Source organism: Pristis pectinata, chromosome 13 (genome assembly GCF_009764475.1).
Source record: "Pristis pectinata isolate sPriPec2 chromosome 13, sPriPec2.1.pri, whole genome shotgun sequence".
Taxonomy (NCBI): domain Eukaryota; kingdom Metazoa; phylum Chordata; class Chondrichthyes; order Rhinopristiformes; family Pristidae; genus Pristis; species Pristis pectinata.
In genome coordinates, this window is record NC_067417.1 from 50,027,433 (window position 1) to 50,050,313 (window position 22,881).

The following is a 22,881-nucleotide window of genomic DNA, read 5'->3' on the forward strand; positions in this document are numbered from 1 at the left end:
CTCTCTGCTGCCTTTAGGCAAACCGGATCAGCAAATTTGCGGATGACACCAAGATTGGGGGCGTAGTGGACAGCGAGGAAGGCTATCAAAGCTTGCAAAGTGATCTTGACCAGCTAGGGAAATGGGCTGAAAAATGTCAGATGGAATTTAATGCAGACAAATGTGAGGTGATGCACTTTGTGAGGACAAACCAGGGTAAGACTTACACAGTGAATGGTAGGGCTCTGAGGTATGTGGTAGAACAGAGGGAGCTGGGAATACAGATCCATAATTCCTTGAAAGTGGCATCACAGGTAGATAGGGTCGTAAAGGGAGCTTTTGGCACATTGGCCTTCATAAATCAGGGCATTGAGTACAGGAGTTGGGATGTTATGTTGAAGTTGTACAAGATGTTGGTGAGGCTAAATTTGGAGTATTGTGTGCAGTTCTGGTCACCTACCTACAGGAAAAATACCAATAAGCTTGAAAAAGTGCAGAGAAAATTTACACGGATGTTGCCAGGACTTGAGGACCTGAGTTACAGGGAAAGGTTGAATAGGTCAGGACTTTATTCCCTGGAGTGCAGGAGAATGAGGTATACAAAATCTTATAGAGGTATACAAAATTATGAGGAGTATAGCTAGGGTGAATGCATGCAGGCTTCTTCCCCTCAGGTTCGACGAGACTAGAACTAGAGGTCATAGGTTTAGGGTGAAAGGTGAAATATTTAAGGGGAATCTAGGGGAAATTTCTTCATTCAGAAGGTAGTGCGAGTGTGGAACGAGCTGCTGGTGGAGTGGTAGATGAAGGTTCAATTGTAATGTTTAAGAGAAGTTTGGATAGGTACATGGATGGGAGGGGTTTGGAGGGCTATGGTCCAAGTGCAGGTAGATGGGACTAGACAGAAGATCAGGTCAGCATGGACTAAATGGGCTGAAGGGCCTGTTTCTGTGCTGTAGTGCTCTAGTGGGATGATGTGAACTCTGCTCAGTATTCCAACTGTGCCTTAAATAATGCTTTGTTCACTTCCAGAATTACCTCTGTGCTCTTGCATTCAGTTTCTTGGCTCGTAAAAGCAAGAATCTCATATCTATGTAACCACCTTGTCTTCCTCTCCCACCACTGAAAGGATTAGCTCATACCATTTATTGTGTATTCCCTTGCTTTGTTACTTTCTCTGAAAGAATCACCTGACATTTCTTCAGATTGAATTTCTTTTGTAATTTCCTTGCCCGCCTGACCAACCCACTGAAACCTTCCCACCATCTTCCTCATGCTGTCCACGCGCAGGCTTTTCGATCATGGCCCCATTGTTGAAGATACTAGACCACAAACATCTCCACTTTCCACATTTCCCAAATGTAACACACCACACACTTTCTCTTTAATGTTCATACCTTTCCTGCAGAGTATTTTTGAACCATACTTCCAGCTTCCATCACAACACCCCCATTATTTTTTTACCTCAAATGGTTCCTAGTCTTTTCTTTGTAATCCTCCTTCATGTAACATATCTACAAAACATGGTTTCAATTTTACCTGCATTCTTACATCCTCTTTGCCCTCCTACATTCCATCTTAATTTCAGCCCGACACCTAAGGTTTCTACAGATCTGCTTAATGTTTCCATTCTTGGCATCATTCGGCAGCCCTGGACGCTGCATTCATTGTTAGAAAATAGTGCTAGGTTGGAAGACAGGATAACATTAATTAAAGAAGTCTGAAAGAAAGACAAACACTTTAGTGGCTACCAGCATGCATCAGAAATTAGTGCGTCAGAACCCAAGATCTTCTGTGGCACCGGCTGCACACACTGACAGAGATGTGAGAAAAACTACCATGAGTTTTTTTTCTTCCTGCTTTCAATTTAATATAATTTTAAGAATGAATGACTGCCGTACATGCAACGCTGGTTGTGGATGGTGATTGTTACATTAGGCTCCTTGAAGGATTGTGTCATGAAACTTTACTGCTCGCTGAGCTGCAACAGAGAGTCTGTGAATAGCCTCTGATTAAACTTGGTGTGGTGCACCTTGTTTGAGCTGCTTGTGCACTCTGCAGAAGACATAATTACAGCTTAGGAACCCACTGAGCTGTACTCTGCATTCTTGTTTCTTTGATATAGAAAAAAGTGTGGATTTTTGTCCCACAGCAGAGATTTCAGCCCATACTCTACGCTGATTCTTTAGTGCATTGTTAAAGTTGTACCATCACAATGCATCTGTAGCAACTGAACTTTGTAATGTACTTAAAGATATGTCAGGTTCACTGATCTGACATGTTCATGTCTGGTACACATTTAACGTTGTCTATTGGCTTATCATTTTTCTCAGAAGTGTGGTTTGATTAGGGCAGTGTGCAGTGGTCCCTGAGCAGTTAGTGCCACTGCCTCACAGCTCCAGTGACCCAGGTTCAATCCTGCCCTTGGCTGCCATCTGTGTGGAGTTTGAACATTCTCCCAGTGAGTGCCTGGGTTTCCTCCAGGTCCTCTGGTTCCCTTCCACAACCTAAAGATATTTCGGATGGTAGGTTAATGGGTCACTGTAAGGTGGCAGGAGAATCGGGTGGAGATGATGGGCGTGTGAGAGACTATGTGTTACAGAGAGGTGAGTGAGTAATGGAACTGATGGGATTGCTGTGAGAGCCAGCATAGACGAATGGTCGAATCGTTGCCTTCTTTGTTGTAGGAAACGAGAAATAATATGGTTGTCTGATAAAGGAACATTTTATTGTGATCCATCCTAGCAACACACTTGAACCACATTCAGTTTGGAGACTGCCACATCGGCCAGCCTTATCAGGTGACTTTCACAATGACCAATCGAAGTGCAACAGACGTGGTCCGATTTCAGTGGCTCTCACACATCAACGAGCTCAAGATCTCCCCACAGGTAATTAAAAATGTCTGATCAAACATAGCATCATCAAACCTGCAACAAGGTACATTTGGATAAGATAAGATAAGATAAGCTATCTTTATTAGTCACATGTACATCGAAACACACAGTGAAATACATCTTTTGCGTAGTGATTTTGGGGGTCAGCCCGCAAGTGTCGCTGCATTTCCGGCGCCAACATAGCATGCCCATAACTTCCTAACCTGTACGTCTTTGGAATGTGGGAGGAAACCGGAGCACCCGGAGGAAACCCACACAGACACGGGGAGAACGTACAAACTCCTTACAGACAGTGGCCGGATTTGAACCCGGGTCGCTGGCGCTGTAAAGCATTATGCTAACCACTATGCTACAGTGCCTGCCATAACGTAGGTTAGGAGACAGAAAAATCAACCTTCTTTCCTCTCCGAAGACTCTGACTAAATTGCAGCCTTCCAAATCTGTGGTTATCTTTCCCAGAAACTCCAGTTCAAAATGACATATTAAAGGTACGCTTTGCAATTGTGACAGAGGTAGACTGTCCTTCCTTGCCTTTATTGAACATTAACACGACTGACTACACCATTTTCCTCCAGCTGAGTGGGACTACACTGGCCTGGTTTCAATCATATTTATCCATTCCAAGTAAGAGAATCAGCTGTAAGGGTTTCGTTTCCTGTACTTTTCTCCCCCAACTCACCCATCCTCCATTCACAACATATTGTGTCTGCCCCATAGATGTTGAGGACACCTCGCTCCACCTCGCCACCACGTCACTACATTATCAGTCTGCATGTCCAACCTATAGTACAAGATGAACAGAAGTTACCTTCTCCGACCGGAAAAACCAAAGTCATTGTCTTTGGTTCCAAGCACAAATCCTGCTCCCCTTCTATCAGCTCTAATCCTCTCCTTGGTATCAGTCTGAAGCTGAGCAGACTGTTCATTGCCATGGTCTTGTTTGATGCCAGGAAAAGCCTTGGACTTCACATCTGTGTCATTATTAAGACAACTTCCACTGGTGTGATGTCATCTGGTTTTTCAGCTTATCTTCAGCTAAAACCTTTGTTGCTGCCAGAGTTGACAAATCCACTTGCTTCTTACCCAGCCTCCTCCCTTCTACCTCAGTAAACCTGATGTCATCCAAATCTCAACTATTGATGCCCTAACCTGCACCATGCTGTTACACATCACCACTGCACTTAGAGTTGTAAAGTAAATACAACTTAGAAACAGCCCCTTCGGCCCAACTCGTCCATCTCAACCATGGTGCCCACCAAGCTAGTCCCGTTTGCCTGCCTTTGACCCATATCTCCCTAAACCCCTCCTATCCATGTACTTATCCAAGTGTCTTTTAAATGTTGTTCTTGTACCTGCCTCAACCACTTCCTCTGGCAGCTCGTTCCATATGCGCACAACCCTCTGTGTGAAGAAGTTGCCCCTCAGGTCCCTTTTAAATCTTTCCCCTCTCACCTTAAACCTATGTCCTCTGGTTTTAAGTTCCCCTTCCTAGGAAAAAGTCGACATGTGCTCACCCTATCTATACCCCTCATGCTTTTATACATCTCTATAAGGTCACCCCCTCAATCTCCAATGTTCCAAGGAATAAAGTCCTAGCCTACCCAGCCTCTTCCTATAACTCAGGTCCTTGAGTTCTGGCAACATCCTCATGAATTTTCTCTGCACTTTTTTCCGTTTGATGATCTCTTTCCCGTAACAAGGCGATCAAAACTGTACGCAATAGTCCAAGTGCGGTCTCACCAATGTCTTGTACAGCTGCAACATGACGTCCCAATTCCTCTACTCAGTGCCCTGACCGATGAAGGCCAGTGTGCCAAACACCTTCTTCACCACCCTGTCTACCTGTGATGCTGCTTTCAGCAAACTATGTGCTTATACTCCTGGGTTCCTCTGTTCCGCAACACTCTTGAGGGTCCTACCATTCACTGTACAAGTCCTACCCTGGTTTGACTTCCCAAAATGCAACATTTCACACTTCTCTGAGGTGAGTGGTGGACTGAGGAGGGGTGTAAGATGACAGGCAGGTGGTGCCAGGTAGGGGAGGTGAGCAGGGGTGGAGTTGGCAGGTGAATGATAGATAGAGGCAGACAAAGAGAGAGAAAAAAAAGAGGAAAAAGACAGATGTAGCAAGGTGGGGGAGGGGAGTGTGAAGATCGGTGACGGCTGCTGGAGGGAGATAAGTGGGTTCCATCCACCCACTTCACACACAGGTTTCCTCTACTGCTCAAGGTCCCACCCCATGCCAGTCTAGTTTAAGCCCTCCCGAGTAACACCAGCGAATCTCCCAGCCAGGATATTGGTCCCCTTCCAGTTCAGGTGCAATCTGTCCCTCTTGTACAGGTCACCTGCACCCCAGAAGAGATCGCAATGTTGTAAGAACCTGAATGACCAATGTTGACCAATACCGGTCAGCACCTACGCAATGTATAAATTTTAAAATTTTCATCCTTTTTTTTAAAATCAGTCCTGACTTCAGCCCTCTCTACCTCTGTCATCTTCTCTCACCTTGCAATTCTACCAGTCTCCTCCAGCTCCGGCCTTTTGCTCATCCCACATTCAAGCTTATTATCATTGCTGGATGTGCCTTCAGTTGTCTCCAGAGTCTGGAGTTATTCCCATATCCTATTTGCCTCTCTATCACTCCTTCATCTTTTAAGATGCCCCTTAAAATTTACCTCTTTGATCAATAGTTTTTGGTACCTGCCCAGATATCTCCTCGTGACTCTGTGTCAGATTTTGTTTGAACACTTCTAAGGGATGGCCTTACTATAAATGTCGTTCTGCTGACTCAGCGCTCCCGTTTTTGGCCCCTTGTAATTTCTTCTTCCCCTAATGCTTTTCATGGCAACTGCTACTCATTGGTTTTCTGATTAAATGTTAAAATAGCAGCCAATGTCTATCCAATGTTCCCTCTATCAATGACCAAGAGGAAGTGCCAAAAGAAAGAAAGAACAAGAGGAACTAATGTAATCCCAGAACCAATAGATCCCTTTTCTAGGTCACCTGATCCCTCCCCCAGTTCCCATTAAATCTCTCCTTCTGACTAATGTATGTTTGTACAAAATCTCCCTCCTGAACCCACTAGATCCAAGAAGATACATCTTCTGGGAGCCAATTCACAATTTAATTCTGGTAACTAGAGCTGTCAATTAACCTACACAACATAGATAAGTGTGCTCCTTTGGTAAACCAGAGCTTAGTCCTATGATAACTGCCCCATTCTTTCTCTCTTTCAGTCCTTTTTCAGAGAACTTCCCTTAGTTCTACACAAAATCCTGCCCCTATCTTCTCTTCTACCTCGGCTAACTTGTTTCTTTCTTAGTTCTAATGAAAGGTCCCAGACTTGAAACTCTAACTGTTTCTCTTCCCACAGATGCTGCCTAAATCCTGCTGAGCTTTTCTAGCAGTTATATTTTTACCCCAAAGCTGGTTGGTAGGTTAATTGACCGTTGGAAATTGCTCATGGTATAGGTGAGGGATAAGATCAGGAGGGGTTGCAGTTGATGGGACTATGGGGAGAATATAGGTTACAGGGAAAATCACTGGGGGAATGCCAAAGGTCAGATGGGCAGAAATGGCCACTGCTATGTTGTCTGGAAATATGGACTCTTGGGAATCCTTGTCCCTTGAACAATGGGGAAGGAACATTTTAGGTGGTATTGAGTGCATGCATTGGGAGCTTTTACAGTAGGAGTGTTCCACCTCACAAACTTCCCATCCGTCACCCAGTCCTGCGTCATCTGTGGAGGAATCTTCAGTTCCCATGTTGAACTCATCAGTCACCCTGGAACCCATGAGGCAGTCAATGTCAACCTGGGCAGACTGCCATAGAAGTACAGTGTCTATCCAATAAAAAACCCCGAAGTGACCACTTATGTCCAAGATCTAATGTACTTTGTAGAAACTAGTGATGAAAAGTCTTTTTTCAAAGTCTCTTTGTTGGGTCTGAATACTGAAATCTGTGACTGACATCTTAACATTGAAATATTTTCTTTCATCAAGTTGCAAGCACCTTTTGCCAGGTTAAGTTAAATTTTGGTCCTCGGGGCCATAGGAGTGATACTCTCTGCAGATTGTTTCTCTTTAGACCCCCCTGTTGTACTGCGTCAGTATTTGCTGTGTACTTGAAGCTGTTCACAGGAAGGTATTGGCATTTACAGAGGTTAGCCAAGCGTCAGTCAGTGTTTACAGCAGGGTACCCAAGAATATTTCAGTTATTACAGGGCTTCCCTGAGAATGCCGGTATTTACAGGAGGCTTCCAGGAAGATGTCAACAGTAACATGGTTTCCAAGAACTTGTCAATAGTTGCAAAGAGTTTCCAGGTATGAAATGATATTCAGGAGATAACCACAGGAAAAAAAATGAAAACCCCTGTTTGTAATCCAAGTTTATTGGCCAGGCATGATTTCATTACATTTTTAAAGTAGACCTATCACTAATTTTGACGTAATGAGATGAAATTAAGGAGAATTTAGACAACCACTGATTTTTGTTCCCTGTACTGAATTTGGCCTGGCATATTTATATCACACCTTTTACAAACACAGCTCATCGCAAAGTTGGCATTTCATGTCCACTGACTGTTGTATCGCAGTCACTTGCTGTTCCCGTGTCACTGGTTCCAAGTGTTGTCCTGCCACTGACTCTGGCTTGGAGTTTCTGGTACCTGTTTAACTGCATGCAACTATTGAAAGGAGGACGGGAGATGAAATAGGTAATGTGGCAAACTGGCTTCGTTACTAAGCGTCCTACATATCCAACTAATGTTGACCTATTTTCTCTGTCTTCTGCTTAATGACTTTTGCCGGTTAGTTTGGCCACCTGCATGCTGCATGTGCGAAGGATGTGACTGTGACATTAAAGTCTGACCTACCTATTACATACAACAGTCGGGCAGTAAAATGCATGGTGTCGAAGATCACCTTCCCAGTGCCTGCTGATCAGGTTCCAGATTGGGATAATCGCCTGAGTGTAGTGAAGTGGATCGATGCTGGGGCAGGTGTTCGACCTGCCAAGAAGAAGGTGAGTTTCTGACTGAAAGCTGTGTGTTTGTGTGTGTGTGTGTGTGTGTGTGTGTGTGAGCGCGCGTGCGCGCCCACTGTTTATACTTGTGCAAATGTGTCAATTTTGGCAAAATATTTCCACATGCTCCAGTTTCCTCCCTCACCTCAAAGATGTGCGGGTGGGTAGGTTAATCGGTCGTTGTAAGCTGCCCCTAGTGTGTGGGTGAGTGGTAGAATCTGGGGGGAGTTAATGGGGAATGTGGGGGGAGAATAAAAAATGGGATAAATGTGGGATTGATGTAAATGGGTGATTGATGGTCAGCAGCCATTTTACACTAATCCCACACCATTTACTCAGTGGGCCGAAGGGCCTGTTTCCATGCTGTATCTTTTTACGGATATCTTTCCATGGACTATGGATGGGAAAGTTTAGAGGGATATGGGCCAATCGCCTGTTCATGTGTGTCTGTATCTGAACTTACATGTATATGAATGCAAGAAGGTGCATGTGTGCAGAAGTAGGCCTTTCAGCCCACCATGTCCATGCCGACCTTTTTGCCCATCTACACTAACCCCATTTGCCCACATTATGACTGTATCCCTCTACACCCTGCCTATTTAAGTGTCTGTCTAAATGCCTCTTAAGCGTAGTGATTGTATCTGATTCCACCCCCTCCTCTGGCAGCACATTTCAGATGCCACTTCCAGATTAGCCCATGGATGGCCAGTAAATTGTTTCCAGATGTCGGACTTTCAATTCTTGTTCCTTCGTATCCCCTTCAGGTGGTAGAGGTCGATCCAGAGCCTGCCCATAGTGTTTTAGAAGATAGCACTCGGGAGCTGGAACTGAAGATCAGTGCTACGGTGGATTACAGTGACTTCGAATGCCTATGTGACAGTATCATCTTCAAGGATACACTATTGTACCAGAGTCGAATCTATTCGTAAGTATGTTATGGTGCAGTGAGGTCTTTCTATTTTCCTTCTGAGACTCCCAATGTAGTGTTGCTCAGCTGTCCTGACAGACATCATCAGAGATCCGGAGAACCCTGGAAGAAACATCAGGCACTGGTTTACTTATTTACTTTTTCCTTCATTTTTTGCCTCTCCTATGTCGCAGTTTCACAGCACTACCTCTCCACGAGCTCCAAAAACCTTCCATTAACTTTCTACCTGTTCTACACAATGCTGGCACACAAATGATGGACCAAGTGGCCTCCTCCCATATCATAAATTGTCAGTGAATCAATTATTTGAATACCAAAGCATGACGGTGAACCAATCCTGTTCTTATCAATAACCATGGGCCCACATATTATCAAACCCTAGTCATAATCAGGGCAGGACTCATCGCTAATTCTTCCTAACCAAGCCAGGAATTACAAGCACCACAACTGGCCTTGGGAAGCATTGTAGAAACAGCCACTGGGGTCTTCATGCTGAGATTGGAGAGGTCAGAGAACGCCCCTGCAACACTTCTCAGAGAGGCTGCCACACATCAGCATCACCCACTGCGTCCTCCACAAGCTGACTACAGTGAGGAAGGGAGCAGTGGAGGACAAAGAGCGGCTTCCTTTGGGTGCACTGTCATTTTGGGTGCACAGATTTTAGAGGATCTGCCGTCCATGTTGAGAACACCCAGGGTCATTCCTTCCTGACTGGATGTGACTGTGCTGTTAGCTGTGGTAGATCTGTCCAGCCAGTGCAACAGGCTCGGACATTGGCTGAAAGTTATGATTCTGTATACATGACTACATCAAGTGTTAGTTTGGTAAACCAACGTTATCCTTCAGAGGGTTAGAGTGCCATTCCAACGTTCATTCAACTTCGTAGCTTTTAAATCCTGCAGCTCACTGCCCAGCAGCACTGTGGGAGCACCTTCACCAGAAGGACTCAAATGGAGTCACCCCCTCCTTCTCAAGGATTAGGGATGGGTGACAAATGAACAAATACAAGGACAGCAACATCGTGCAGCTTTTACTCAGTATTCCCTTGCCTTCCTTTTTTCACACTGTTTTGTGGCATAAATTCATATTCCTCCAACTAAACATGTGTTCAGTTACTCTGTCTCTTGAGCTTCAGTCATTTCTTACCCAACACTACTGGGCATTCATCAGAGCCTCACACAGTAGCCCCTCTCTCCTGCGAATCCTGTGCTGTGCTGGTCTCGTTGGCATAAATGGGAGATCGCATGTCTGTCCCAAGCACACTGATGGTGCCAGTGTTAAAGGCACACCATAAAACTAGTTTTTCATCTTGGTAGGCAACATTGACAGATGAATTTCCTTTATTATCAAGTAATGCAGGTATAAAAATGTCTTCACTATGAGTTCTACCAGTGTACATTTTATAAACAGAGCCAGCTGTCATACCACCTACATCATGAATTTTAATGCCTCAAATGAATTAAGTATTAAATCCAGAATCTTATTTTGATGTCTCAACTGTGATCAAATCCATTATAATGAGATTTAAATACAGTTTTCTTTCAGCAAAATTTTCAAGTGCAGCTCCCATTTTGTGGACAACATTAATCTATTCAATATTTCATAGGAGTTGGCAGTTCTGATTTTTATCTAGAATGTGCCAAATATATATTTCTGTGGAAACTCCTATTAGATCTACAGATTTAAAATTCACAGTTGGTATGACTAAAGAATAATCCTACAGAAAAAACATGTGGCAACTCAGTGGCAATGCTAGATAGAGAGCAAACACATCTCTTCAGCAATAAAACCATTTGATTCACAGCTGGTCATTGGGTAGTGATACTGACTTCTGTGCACACCCTTGATCCTTTGTGTGAGATGTGATTGCTGCTGAGGGCTCTGTTGACGGTGGGAAAACCTGGGGCCGAGATTTGTACTCACTCTGCTGTTGCTTCATTCAGTGAGATTGGCTCACCTGGTGCACATATCCCAGGTCTGTAAAGAGCAGGAAAATACCTCTGGAACTTCCTCTCGATTGATTGAGGAAACAGCCTGGTTTGGATTTGAGAAGGTTTTGCACATCCATCACAATAGGGTTCTCAAGTTGCAGCTGCTTCAATACCCAAGTCCCAGGCCGAGCTCATTTCCAGGGCCTCACTCCGTCAGAGCTGCCTGAGTCCATCTGCCTGATCCAGCTGATCCCTGTACCTCTCCCTGACAATTTGGCCAATCAGCTTCCCTGATCCACTTCCTGCTCCCGCCTCCCTCCCTCCCACACCCCTGCTTATCCATTCTATAATCCCCTTTCCATCTCTGCCCTCCATCCCATTGTAAATAAAACAATTAAGCCCTTGTATGCAGCTACTGTGGTACGGCTTTACGCAGCGACCAGTCCGCACTTTTCATAGTTCCTGCACTTGCCATCCTGAGCGGACACGTTCAATCATCACATCCAATGTTATCTCACATAAACAGAAATTAGGGCAAATTATCTCGATGGCACAAGATTCTTCCCATCTGATTTTTCCTTGTTTGTTGTACCTGGTGAGACAGTAAAGTGGCCTGTTACTAAAGTGAGGCTATTAATGTGGACCAGAGTTAGAATGTTTTCATGCCTCTCCTCCCACTCCATCAAGGAGAGATGCTACATTCGTACAGGTGGCCTTTGGAGGCTAATTACTCCTCAGGAAAATGTAGTTCCCAGTTTGGAGCCAGCATGAAACTAATTCTTTCTTTGCCTTGGGAAATGCTTCGTGAAAATCGGCAGCAGGAAATGCAGTTTCGTTTCCTTTTATAATTCAAGAAGTGATGGTTATTTAGTTTTCCTGCCATGTCAGTTAATATACCAGTACTAGCAGTATACTTCCCTACCATGCACACCCCAGCCCCCTCACTCACTCACTCCCCCAACTCGACCCTTCTGTTCAGTCCCCGATGGAGCCAGTGACCTCCATTCCTTCCAGGCTCTCATTCAGTCAGATACCTGCTGCTATTCCACGGGTGGAATCTCTGGCAGGGGGTGTCACTGACCAACACAAAGGCAAAGTGAGTCATTCCTGACTGTACTGCAAGTGACCAGCAAGTGGCAGGAGACAGACGAGCGAGTGGCTGGTGACCAACTCTATTGGTAATGGCTACCTCCCAGTCTCAGAATGGAGACATCATCCCGAGCTCCTGGTTGCTAGCCATTTCACCTCCCCTCCCCATTCCTAAACAGGCCTGCCTGTCCTCGGATACCTCCACTGTTAGGGTGAGGCTAAACACAAACTAGAGGAACAGCACCTCATATTCTGCCTGGGTGGTCTACAACCCAACGTCATGATCATTGAATTCTACAGTTTCAGGTACACACAACCTCAGACTCCAATCCCCTCCCCTCTCCCCACTGTTCCCACCTGCCCACCATCCCTCCCTTGCCTGGTTCCACTTATCACCTTCCTTTCTTCCCAGAATTTATCATCTGCCAGCCCCTCTGTTGCCCCCACCTATCGCCTCCCAACATTTGTCGCTGTCTCCACCCTTCCCGCCCTCGCCTGAGACCATCTGCCAATCAACCCGTCCTCACCTGGATCCACCTATCACCTGCCAGCTCCTGCCTCACCCCTCTTCCTCACATCTTAATACTGGCCATCTCCTCTCTACACTCTCAGTCCCGATGCAGGGCCTTGGCCCGAAGCGTCGACTGTCCTTTCCCTCCACCGATGCTGCCTGAACCACTGTATTCCTCAAGCAGCTTGTTCCTTGCTCAGTCTCAGAACACATGGGACCAGGGAATATACATCTGTGGGTTCTGCTGAGGCGCAGGGTGTTTTACACTGCAATAGTGTTCTTTGAGTACAATGTTGACATTAGGCTTTGGTGAGGGAGGAAAGGAACAGGCAAGCTATATATTTGAAAATTACTAAAATTCCATTTCACTAATTAACTGAAGACAAACCTGGCAGGGCAGGTGGTGTGCTGCAACTGCAGTATGTGAGAGCTGATGGAATCCACCGTGATTCACGGTAACCACATCTACAGTGAGTGCCTGCAGCACGAGAAACCAGCTCAAGGTGAATGAACTAGACTCCAAGATTCGTTTACTGCAATACATGAGGGAGAGGAAAAGCTACCCGGACACCTTGTTCCAGGAGATGGTCAAACCCCTTACACTCAGTAATGTACAACCAGTCAGCGAAGGGGTCCAGGTGAGTGGGACGACGAGTGAGGCAGGAATAGGACTCCAGAGAGTAGCATTTGGAGGAGCCTCAGGCCTTACCCTGGTCCAACAGATACCCAGTTCTTGCAGCCTGTGTGGGCAAGAGCAGAGACTGCAGGAAAGAGGAGCAAACTGACCACAGCTCTGCGGTTCAGGGGACTGACCATTCAGTCTGGGGAGTGAGAAGGAATGTAGGAGTGATAGGAGACAGTGTAATCAGGTGGAGGTAGATACTGTTGCCAGCTCTTGTCCTCATGTCTCCTCAGTGCCAGGGTTAAGGACCCTTCTGAGGGTCGGAGAGGGAACAAACCCAGATGCTGTCATCTAGAACAAAGGAAGTGCTGATGAAGGAGCTTGGGACTAAATTAAAAAGCAAAACCACAAAAGTAATAATCTCTGATTACCACTGGAGTCGCATACAAATTGAATCAACAGTCATAACAAGTTAGATGAATTAATGGCACAATAGAAATAAATGGGCATGATCCGATAGCTATTGCAAAGGCATACTTGTGTAGTGACCAAGATGGGAAATCAAATAGTCCAGGATTCCTAAATTTTAGAAGAGGTAGGCAAGATGGAAAAATAAGTATGGCTGATAATGGAATACAAACAGTGGAGAGATGGATCTCTGAAATTCAAAAAGTGGAATCAGTTTGGATGGAGCCAAGTAGTGGCAAAGGGCAGAAGCATTGGTGGGAGTTGTCTGAAAACCCCCAAACAGCAGTGATAACAATCTGGGCATTAAAGGGCCTTAAAGGAGGAATGATCATCATTGATAGAATTTTATATTAAGATTGAAAGTTATTTCGTTCGGTCTGAAACCACTGTCATCTAAACAAACGGAACTACAAAGGTATGACTCATGGGTTGTCTATGGTAGGTTGGAAAGCTACAACAAAAGGGATGACGGTAAACAAGTAATGACTAATATTTACAGGATTAATACGTAGTTTGCAACAAGTAAATACCCTTCTAAAAAAGCAACAGGAAAAGAGGTCCAGCCGTGACTAAGGAGAGAAGTTAAGTACAGTAGTAGTTCAAAGGAAAAGGCTTATTATGTTGTCAAGGAGGAGCAGTCACCTTGACCAGAAAAAAAAATCAGATTTTAGCAAAAGTCGAGCAAGAAATTAATAAGGAAAGGAAAATAGAATGCAAGAATAATTTAGCATGAAATGTAAAAGCAAACTGTAAGAGTTTCTATAAACCTTCAAGAAATAGTGGGGAATAGCAGGGTGCTCAAAGAAATTAGCAACATGGAAAAATAATTGGACAAAGCCAATAAATCTCAGGACATAATGACCTGTATCCCAAGGGTTTGAAAGAGGTGGCACAGGAGATGTTGGACGTGTGGGTGAACATCTTCCACAATTCTGTAGGTTCGAGATGGTGTGCACAGATTGGAAGGGAGCAGGTATAACCCCACTATCTAAGAAAGGAAATAGAGTGAAAGCAAGAAACCACAGACCAGTTAACCTGACGTCAGGAATGGGGAAATGCTGGAATCCACTGATAAGAAAGTGGTAGCAGGTTACTTTAAAAATAAAAATAGGATTGGGCAGAGTCAATATGGATTTACGAAAAGGAATTGTGTTTGACAACTTAGAGTTTCCGAGGTTGCAACAAGCAGAATAAGGTGGGACCATTTGATGTGTATTTGGACTTCCAGAAGGCCTTCGATATGGTGCCACACAAGAATTTTTCTGACAAAATTAAAGCACTTGGGTCTGCAATAATATACTGCTGTGGACTGAAGATTGGTTAATGGACAGAAAATAGAGAGTAGAAATAGATGGGTCATTTTTCAAGCTGGGAGGCTGTGACTAGTGGAGTCAGTGCAATTATTCACAATCTAGATTTAAATGAGAGGATGAAGTGTAGTGTTTCCACAGTTTTCTGATGATGCAGAGCTGGGTGGGTGTGGGCGAAGAGGTGGATGCAGAGAGTCTTCAAGAGGATATTGGCAGGTTAAAGGAATGGACGAGGCTGTGGCTGTTGGAATATAATGTGGAAAATTATGGGGTCATCTGCACTGGTAGGAGAAAAAAGGCAGGGTATTTTTTAAATAGCATGAAATTGAAAGGTGTTAGTCTTTAGAGGATCCCAGGTGTCCTTGTACATAAATCACTGAAAGTTTACATGCAGTTAAAAAGCAAAAATATGCTGGCCTTCATTGCCAGAGGATATGACTACGAGAGTACAAACATCTTGCTGTGATTGTATAGAGCCCTGGTGAAAATGCACCCAGTGGTTTGATACAGGTCAGGTCTTCCTACCCAGGGAAAGATATACTTGCAACTAGTGAGTGCAGTGAAGGATTGATTGCTGGGATGGAGGCTTTGTCATAGAGTAATACAGCAGGGAAACAGGCCCTTCGGCCCAAAATATCCATACCGACCAAGGTGTCCACCCAAGCTAGTCCCATTTACCCACATTTGGCCCATAATACCTCTAAACCCCTCCTATCCATTGACTTATCCAAGTAATTACTTATCCTTAAAGAAGAGATGAATCGGATTAGACTGGTACTCTTGCATTTAGAAGAATCTCATTAAAACATACACATTACGTGGGACTTGACAAGTAGATGCAGGGTTGATCTTTCCCCTAGTGGGGAGGTCCGTGACCAGCCTCAATTTTAGGCGTCATCACTGACTGAGATGAGAAGAAATTCCTTCACACAGAGGACAGCGAATCTTCAGAATTTTCTTTTCAATGAGGTTCAGACACTAAATATGTTAAAATCAGAGATCAGTATGCTTTTGGATTTTAAAAGAATCAAGAGGCAAGTAGTTTGTGGTGCTGAGGTAAAAGATCAGCCATAATCTTATCGAGCAGTAAAGCACAAACAAGGGGCCAAATGCCCGACTTCTTCTGCTCGTTGTGTTCTTTAGAAATAAGATAAATGGCAGCAGTTTTATCCTACACAGTGAGGGTACAGATATTGTCAATGCCTTGACTTCAACTTAACATTAGTACTTAATTACTGATATTAAGTGTAATTCTCGACTAGAAGCAGAATATTTCAGAAGCGATATTCCAACAGTTTGCTGCGTTACACCTCTGCGAGGCGTCGCTCCTAATTTTGTCACACCTATTCATCAGAGATGCCAGTGGGGGAGGACTTGAAAGGGTTCACAAAGCTGGGTGTCCCTGGGTGTCGTACAAAACGTTGGTTAGACTGCAGTTAGAGTATTGTATACAGTACTGGTCAACACAATACAGGAAGGGTGTGGTAGCAATAGAGGGAGTGCAGGAGAGATTCACCAGGATGTTGCCTGGAATGGAGGGCTGTGGTTATAAGAAGAGATTGGATCGGCTGGGTTTATTCTCTCTGGCATTTTAGGCAGAGGGGTGACCATAAAGAGGTTTATAAAATGACGAGGGGCACAGATAGGACAAGCAGTCAGTATCTTTGTTTCCAGGGCAGGGGAGTCTAGAACTAGAGGACGCAAGTTTAAGGTGAGAGGAAAGAAATTTGAAGGAGATCTGAGGGCTAAGTTTTTCACACAGAGGGCGATGGGTATCTGGAACAAGCTGCCAGAGGAGGTGAAGGAGACAGATATGGACCGTGAGGACCAGTTTCTGTGGTGTACATGCCTATGATGCTATGATTGTGATGTCCATGGGCCAGCCTAATACTAGGTGCTTCATTTTTAATGTTGTGACTCAGTGCAACGGCCCACTACAACTGAGTAGTTTTGCAGGCCAGTTCAGAGGGCAGCTAAGAGTCAACTGCACTGATGTAGGTTTAGAATCACATTTGGGCCAAATCAGGCAAATATTACCTTCCCTTGAGGGTATTTGAACCAGATTTTTTCCCACAACAATTGGGTAATTCTGTGATTATTACTAGCTTTTTAATACCAGATTAATTTAGCATACTGCTGACATGGTGGAATCTTAACTAATATCTCAGGCCTCTGAACTCTGAAGTAACATAATCACTAGGCAGCTGTACCCAGTTAATTATCATATGCTTTAACAGGTTTTGCAGACTGCCACATTTTAAGCCCTGTGGGCTTTTGAAAGCACAAATGTGTGCATGGCTCCAAGAGAGAAATGATTACAATTCTCTCTAAACACGACCTGAAGAAGCAATTCTTATCTTCAAATCAGATACCTGATGAAATTCCATACATATGTAAGAAAGTGCAGATATTGATACAACCCATAAAGGATGAAGAATTGAGAATGGATAAAAAAGAATCAGTGGTTAAAAGGCATTTGGTCAGATACTCAGATAGGAAAGGTGTACAGAGATATGGTCCTTATGCAAGGAAATGGGATTAGTCAGTATGGACAAGGTGAACTGAGAGGGCCTGTTTCTGTGATGTACGAATCTTTGATTCTAGGATACTCATGTTTTGTTTTTTAAAAAAGCTAAAGAATTTGTGCAACTATTGGCTGCATGTGCTGAGAAATTTGGAGTTCACCATTCCTCGAGGAATTATCAGGTGACATGCAAAAAAATTAGGAAATCGGCAGGAAAAAATAGGTTAGAAACAATTAGGGTGGTTTTCTCCACTCGTGTTAAAACTGTGCCTGCATGGTTCCCAACAGCGGCTGTCTGCTGGGATCACAGCGGCAATGTCATTGCTCTTGTGAGGTGAGGAAAGGGAGCCAGAGCCTCCATGGCAACCACAGAGAAGCCGCAGAAAAGCTGTGACAGAGGTTGGGGAGAAAGTGGAAGGGGAAGGTCACAAGTTATGTGTCCTCAGTGTGTTTCCCACCCAACGTTGCCCGAGATCATTGCAATATTACAACCCCTTTTGGGAAGAACGTTGCTATCCTCACGAGCTCTTCAGTTGTTGAGGAAGTCAGGTAGCCTCTGTGTCACGTAGCCTGTGTAACACAGGGTGTTGGGGGTCGGGGCTTGGTTTAAGGGAGGTAGGGGAGTGTGGTGAGGACTGATCACGTGTCTCCCGCCTCACCTGTAGCAGAGTCCGCCGTTCCCACATTGGAACCGGAGTGGAGCCAAGTCATCCTCAATCCTGAGGGGCTGCCTCAGAAGACAATGTTCTAGCCCTCTCTAAAACCATGTGTTGTGCTCTCAAATTCAGTTGCTCCATCTCTGACACTTCTCTCCCCTTTCTGGATCTCTCTCTCTCCATCACTGGAGACAGATTATCTACCGACATCTTTTACAAACACACTGACTCCCACAGTTACCTTGACTGCCTCTTCCCACCCTGTCACTTGTAAAGATACTACTCCCTTCTCTCAGTTCCTCTGTCTCTGCTGCATCTGTTCTTGTGATGAGGCTTTCCATTCCAGGACATCTGAGACATGTCCTCTTTTTCCAGAAAATGGGCTATCCCCTCCACTGCTATCAATGTGGCCCTCACCCGCATCTCCTCCACTTCCCACACGTCTGCCCTCACCCCGTTGCCCCCTTGACGTAACAGGGACAGGGTTCCCCTTGTCCTCACCTGCCACCCCTCTGTATCCAAACGTATTCTCTGCAACTTCCGCCACCTCCAACAGGATCCCACCTGCAAACACATCTTCCCCTCTCCGCTTTCCACAGGGATCGCTCTCTCCACGACTCCCTTGCCCGTTCGTCCCTCCCTACCGATCCCCCTCCAGGCACTTATCCCTGCCAAGTGCTACACCTGCCCTACACCTCCTCCCTCACCACCACTCAGGGCCCTAAACAGTCCTCCCAGGTGAAGCAGTGCTTCACATGTGAATCCATCGGGCTCATTTATTGCATCCGGTGCTCCTGGTGCGACCTCCTCTGCCTGACGCAGATTGCGGGATTGCTTGGTCAGACACCTTTGCTCCATCTGCCGGAGCAGCCAGGATCTCCCGGTGGCCGGCCGTTTTAATTCCACTTCCCATTCCCACACTGACATGTCTGTCCAAGGCCTCCTCTACTGCCACATTGAGGCTAAACACAGAATAGAGGAACAACACTCATATTCCTTCTTGGTAATCAACATTGATTTCTCTAACTTTGGTAACCACTCCCCCTGTTTCCCTCCACCCCCTCCCCCACCGCCCCCAATGCCTAATTTAAATTCTGACACCACTGGGCAATTTGCTCCTCAGATACTCTGGTGCTTCAGTGCTTGATTGATCTTTCTTCCATAGCCCAGGTACAATATAGCTTCCTGTAGCATGGCCTCTCATAACACAAGGCGGCACAGCAGAAGAGCTGCTGTCTTACAGCTCCGGTGGGCAGGATTTGATCCTGACCTCTGGTGCTATCTGTGTGGAGTTTGCACGTTCTCCCTGTGACTGTGTGGGTTTACCCCAGGTGCTCCAAGAGCCACACAGCAGAGAAAAGGGCCATTCGGCCCATCACGTCCAGACTGACCTGTGGGCACCCATCCATGTTAATCCCAATTTCCAGCATTGGCCGATAGCCTTCTATAACCCGGGTGATTCAAGTGCTTGTCTAGACAACGCTGTCAGTGACTCTGCTTCCACCACTCTCTCCGGCAGTGTGTTTCAGGTACTCACCACTCTCTGGGTGAGAATGGTTCGCCTCAGATCCCCTCTAAATCTCTTACCCATACTCTGGATTCCTCCCACATCCCAAAGGCATGCAGGTTGGTAGTTAATTGTCCCCTGCAATTGCCCCTAGTGTGTAGGTGAGTGGTAGAATCTGGGATGATGGAAGAATAAAATCTCATTTAGTGTAGGATTAGTGTAGGTGGATGTTCGATGGTCAATGTTGACTCATTGGGCTGAAGGGCCTGCTCCCGTGCTGCATCTCTCAATATGTTTGGGAATGGCTCCATTAAGAGATGTTGCATGAGGTGTGTGACTTCTGTAATAGATGAGATGTCAAGACCCGGTTAGCTTAAGGCTTTGGAGGGATTTTTGTTCTGATGCAAGATCAGGAATTTATTATTTCAGTTAAGTAGTTCAGGGAGTACAAGTGGGCATGAGCGTAAAACACACAGGCCAAATGCTCTGATCATCAGCCAACCGTAACTGCTGTAAAAATTGACAGCTTACAAGCTTTGCTCATCAGTAGGTAAACAAATTGGCACCAAAGCTTCCAGTCAGCCCTCTGTCAATCAACCAGCAGCCTCCGCTGCGACATCGAGAGGTTGCCCCGGCCTTTGCATTGGCTGGTGGACCCCAGCGACCCAGGTAATGCTGAGCTGTGTCAGTGTACCTGTACTGCTGGATGATGGAAGGCCCATCACTGCTGCATACCCCAGCTTTCATGGAGTTGATTGCACTTGAAGTTGGTCCATCCTGTGACAAAGGAATTTTAGGTCATTATGCTCCATTAGTGAAAATATTAGCAATGTTTAGTTTCATCTTAGAAGTATAACACAGTCTTCCACACATTGCCAAGTGCCCTGGGGTTTCCGTACCTTATATGCTGGATTGCCAAAGAACAAAAATAATTGCCTGGTTAGTCCCCACTGAGTTTGACCGTCCGCAGGCTATCAAAAAGAAAGTAGATCACAAATGCTTTGCCTGAGATTATGCACAGTTTTGGTCTCCTTCTCTAAGAAAGGATGTTCTTGTCAAGAAAGTGCAGCACAGATTCACCAGGCCAGTTCATTGAACGGCCAGTTTGTTGTATCAAGAGAGACGGAGAAAATGAGGTTGATATTCTTTATTATCATTTTCTTTATTCTTTCTTACCCTTTATTATTTGTTGGATTATTATCATCACATGTAGCAAGATACAGTAAAAAGCTTTTGTTTTGTGTGCCATCCAGACAGATCATTCCATACATAAGTACGTCGAGGTAGTAAAAAGAAAACAGAATGCAGAATATAGTTGAAGTCAAAGTGGAGTTTATTGTCACATGCACAAGTCCACGTGTGCACGGGTGCAATGAAAAACTTACTTGCAGCAGCATCACAGGCACACAGCATCAGAGACACAACATTCACAAGAAAAACATAAATTAAACATAAATTATACAAAATTATACAAGAAAGAACGCAATTAGAACAAGAAAAAACAAAGTCCATTGTAATGCAAAGTGGTCATAGTGTTGCTGTACTGAGGGAGTGATTAGGGTTGTGCCGGTTGGTTCAAGAACCAAATGGTTGAAGGGAAGTAGCTGTTCCTGAACCTGGTGGTGAGGGACTTCAGGCTTCTGTACCTCCTCCCTGATGGTAGCTGCGAGAAGATGGCATGGCCCGGATGGTGGGGATCTTTGATGACCGATGTTAACTTTTTGAGGCATCGCCTCATGTGGATACTACGGATGGTGGGGAGGGATGTGCCAGTGATGTATTGGGCAGAGTCCAGTACTCTCTGCAGCTTCTTACGTTTCTGCACACTCAAATTGCAGTACCAGACCATGATGCAGCCAGTCAGGATACTTTCAATAGTACATCTATAGAAGTTTGTTAGAGTGTTTGGTGACAAGCTGAACCTCCTTAACCTTCTAAGGAAGTAAAGATGCTGGTGTGCTTTTCTTGTTATTGTGTCTGTGTGCTGGGCCCAGGACAGGTCATCCGATATGTTAATGCCAAGGAATTTAAAGCTGCTGACCCTCTCTACTTCTGATCCCCCATTGTAGACTGGCATTGCAGTTACAGAGAAAGTACAATGCAGGTAGACAAGTAAAGTGCAAGGGCTACAGCGAGGTAGATTGGGAGCTCAAGAGTTGATCTTTAACGTATGAGAGGTCCGTTCAAGAGTCTGATAGCAGTGGGGTAGAAGCTGTCCTTGAGCCTAGTGGTTCATGGTCTCAGGCTTCTGCCCAGTGGGAGAGGGGAGAAGAGGGAATGACCAGGGTGGGAGAAGTCCTTGGTGATGTTGGCTGTGGGGAGTGTAGATGGAGTCAATGGAGGGGAAGCTGGTTTGCGTGATTGACTGGGCTATGTTCACAACTCTCTGCAGCCTTGGGCAGAGCAGTTGCCACACCAGACTGTGATATATTCGGATAGGATGCTTTCTTTGGTGCATCTGTAAAAATTGGTGAGAGTCATCGGGGATATGCTGAATTTTCTTAGCCTTCTGTGGAAGTAGAGGCGTTGGTGTGCTTTTTTTGGCTGTGGTGTCAAGGTGGCTGGACCAGGACAAATTGTTGGTAATATCTATCTACACTTAGGAACTTGTAGCTGTCAACCATCTCCAGCTCAGCACCATTGATACAGACAGGGGTGTGTACCCCATCCTGCTTCCTGAAGTCAATGACCAGCTCCTTCATTCTGCTGACATTGAGGGAGAGGTTGTTGTCTTGACACCATGCCACCATCATCTTCTTGTACTCCGTCTGGTCGTTGTTTGAGATCCGTCCCACAACAGTGGTGTCATCTGCAAACTTGTAAATGGAGTTAGAGCAGAATCTGGCCATGCAGTCATGAATGTGTAGGGAGTAAAGTAGGGGGCTGAGGACACAGCCTTGTGGGACACCAGTGCTGAGGATAATCTTGGAGGAGGTTTTGTTGTGATTATCTGTTGGTCGAGGTCAAGGAGCCAGTTGCAGAGGAGGGTGCAGAGTCCCAGGTCTAGGAGTATGGAGATGTGTTTGTATGGAATTATGGTATTGAAGGCAGAGCTGTAGTCTGACGTAGGTGTCTTTACTATTCAGATGCTCCAGAGATGAGTGTAGGCCAAGGGGAACAGCATCCGCTGTGGACCTGCTTCAGCAGTAGGCAAATTGCAGTGGGCCAAAGTTGTCTGGGAGGCTGGAGTTAATGTGTGCTAAGACCAGCCTCTCAAAGCACTTCATGATGGTGGATGTCAGAGCCACTGGGAGGTAGTCATTAAGGCAAGTTACCTTGTTTTTCTTTGGCATTGGGATGATAGTGGTCTTCTTAAAGCAGCTGGGAACCTCAGATTGGAGAGGTCCAGAATAGGAAGAAGAGAGTGAGAGATGGACCATGTGTAGGTGTGAGCAGGGTGGAAACTGGCAGCAAAGCTGATGATGTTTTTGAGTTC

The 22,881-nt window shown here is 45.3% G+C and overlaps 1 protein-coding gene across 1 annotated transcript in view; it reads left to right on the forward strand.

Annotated features, from left to right (window-relative positions):
* Window positions 1-22,881, forward strand: part of hydin (HYDIN axonemal central pair apparatus protein) — a 541,323-nt gene that overhangs the window by 420,597 nt on the left and 97,845 nt on the right. The window contains exons 70-72 of the mRNA XM_052028752.1: window positions 2,725-2,870; window positions 7,690-7,899; window positions 8,664-8,824. Of these exons, the coding sequence (XP_051884712.1) occupies window positions 2,725-2,870; window positions 7,690-7,899; window positions 8,664-8,824 (517 nt within the window). The remainder of the gene's footprint in view (window positions 1-2,724; window positions 2,871-7,689; window positions 7,900-8,663; window positions 8,825-22,881) is intronic.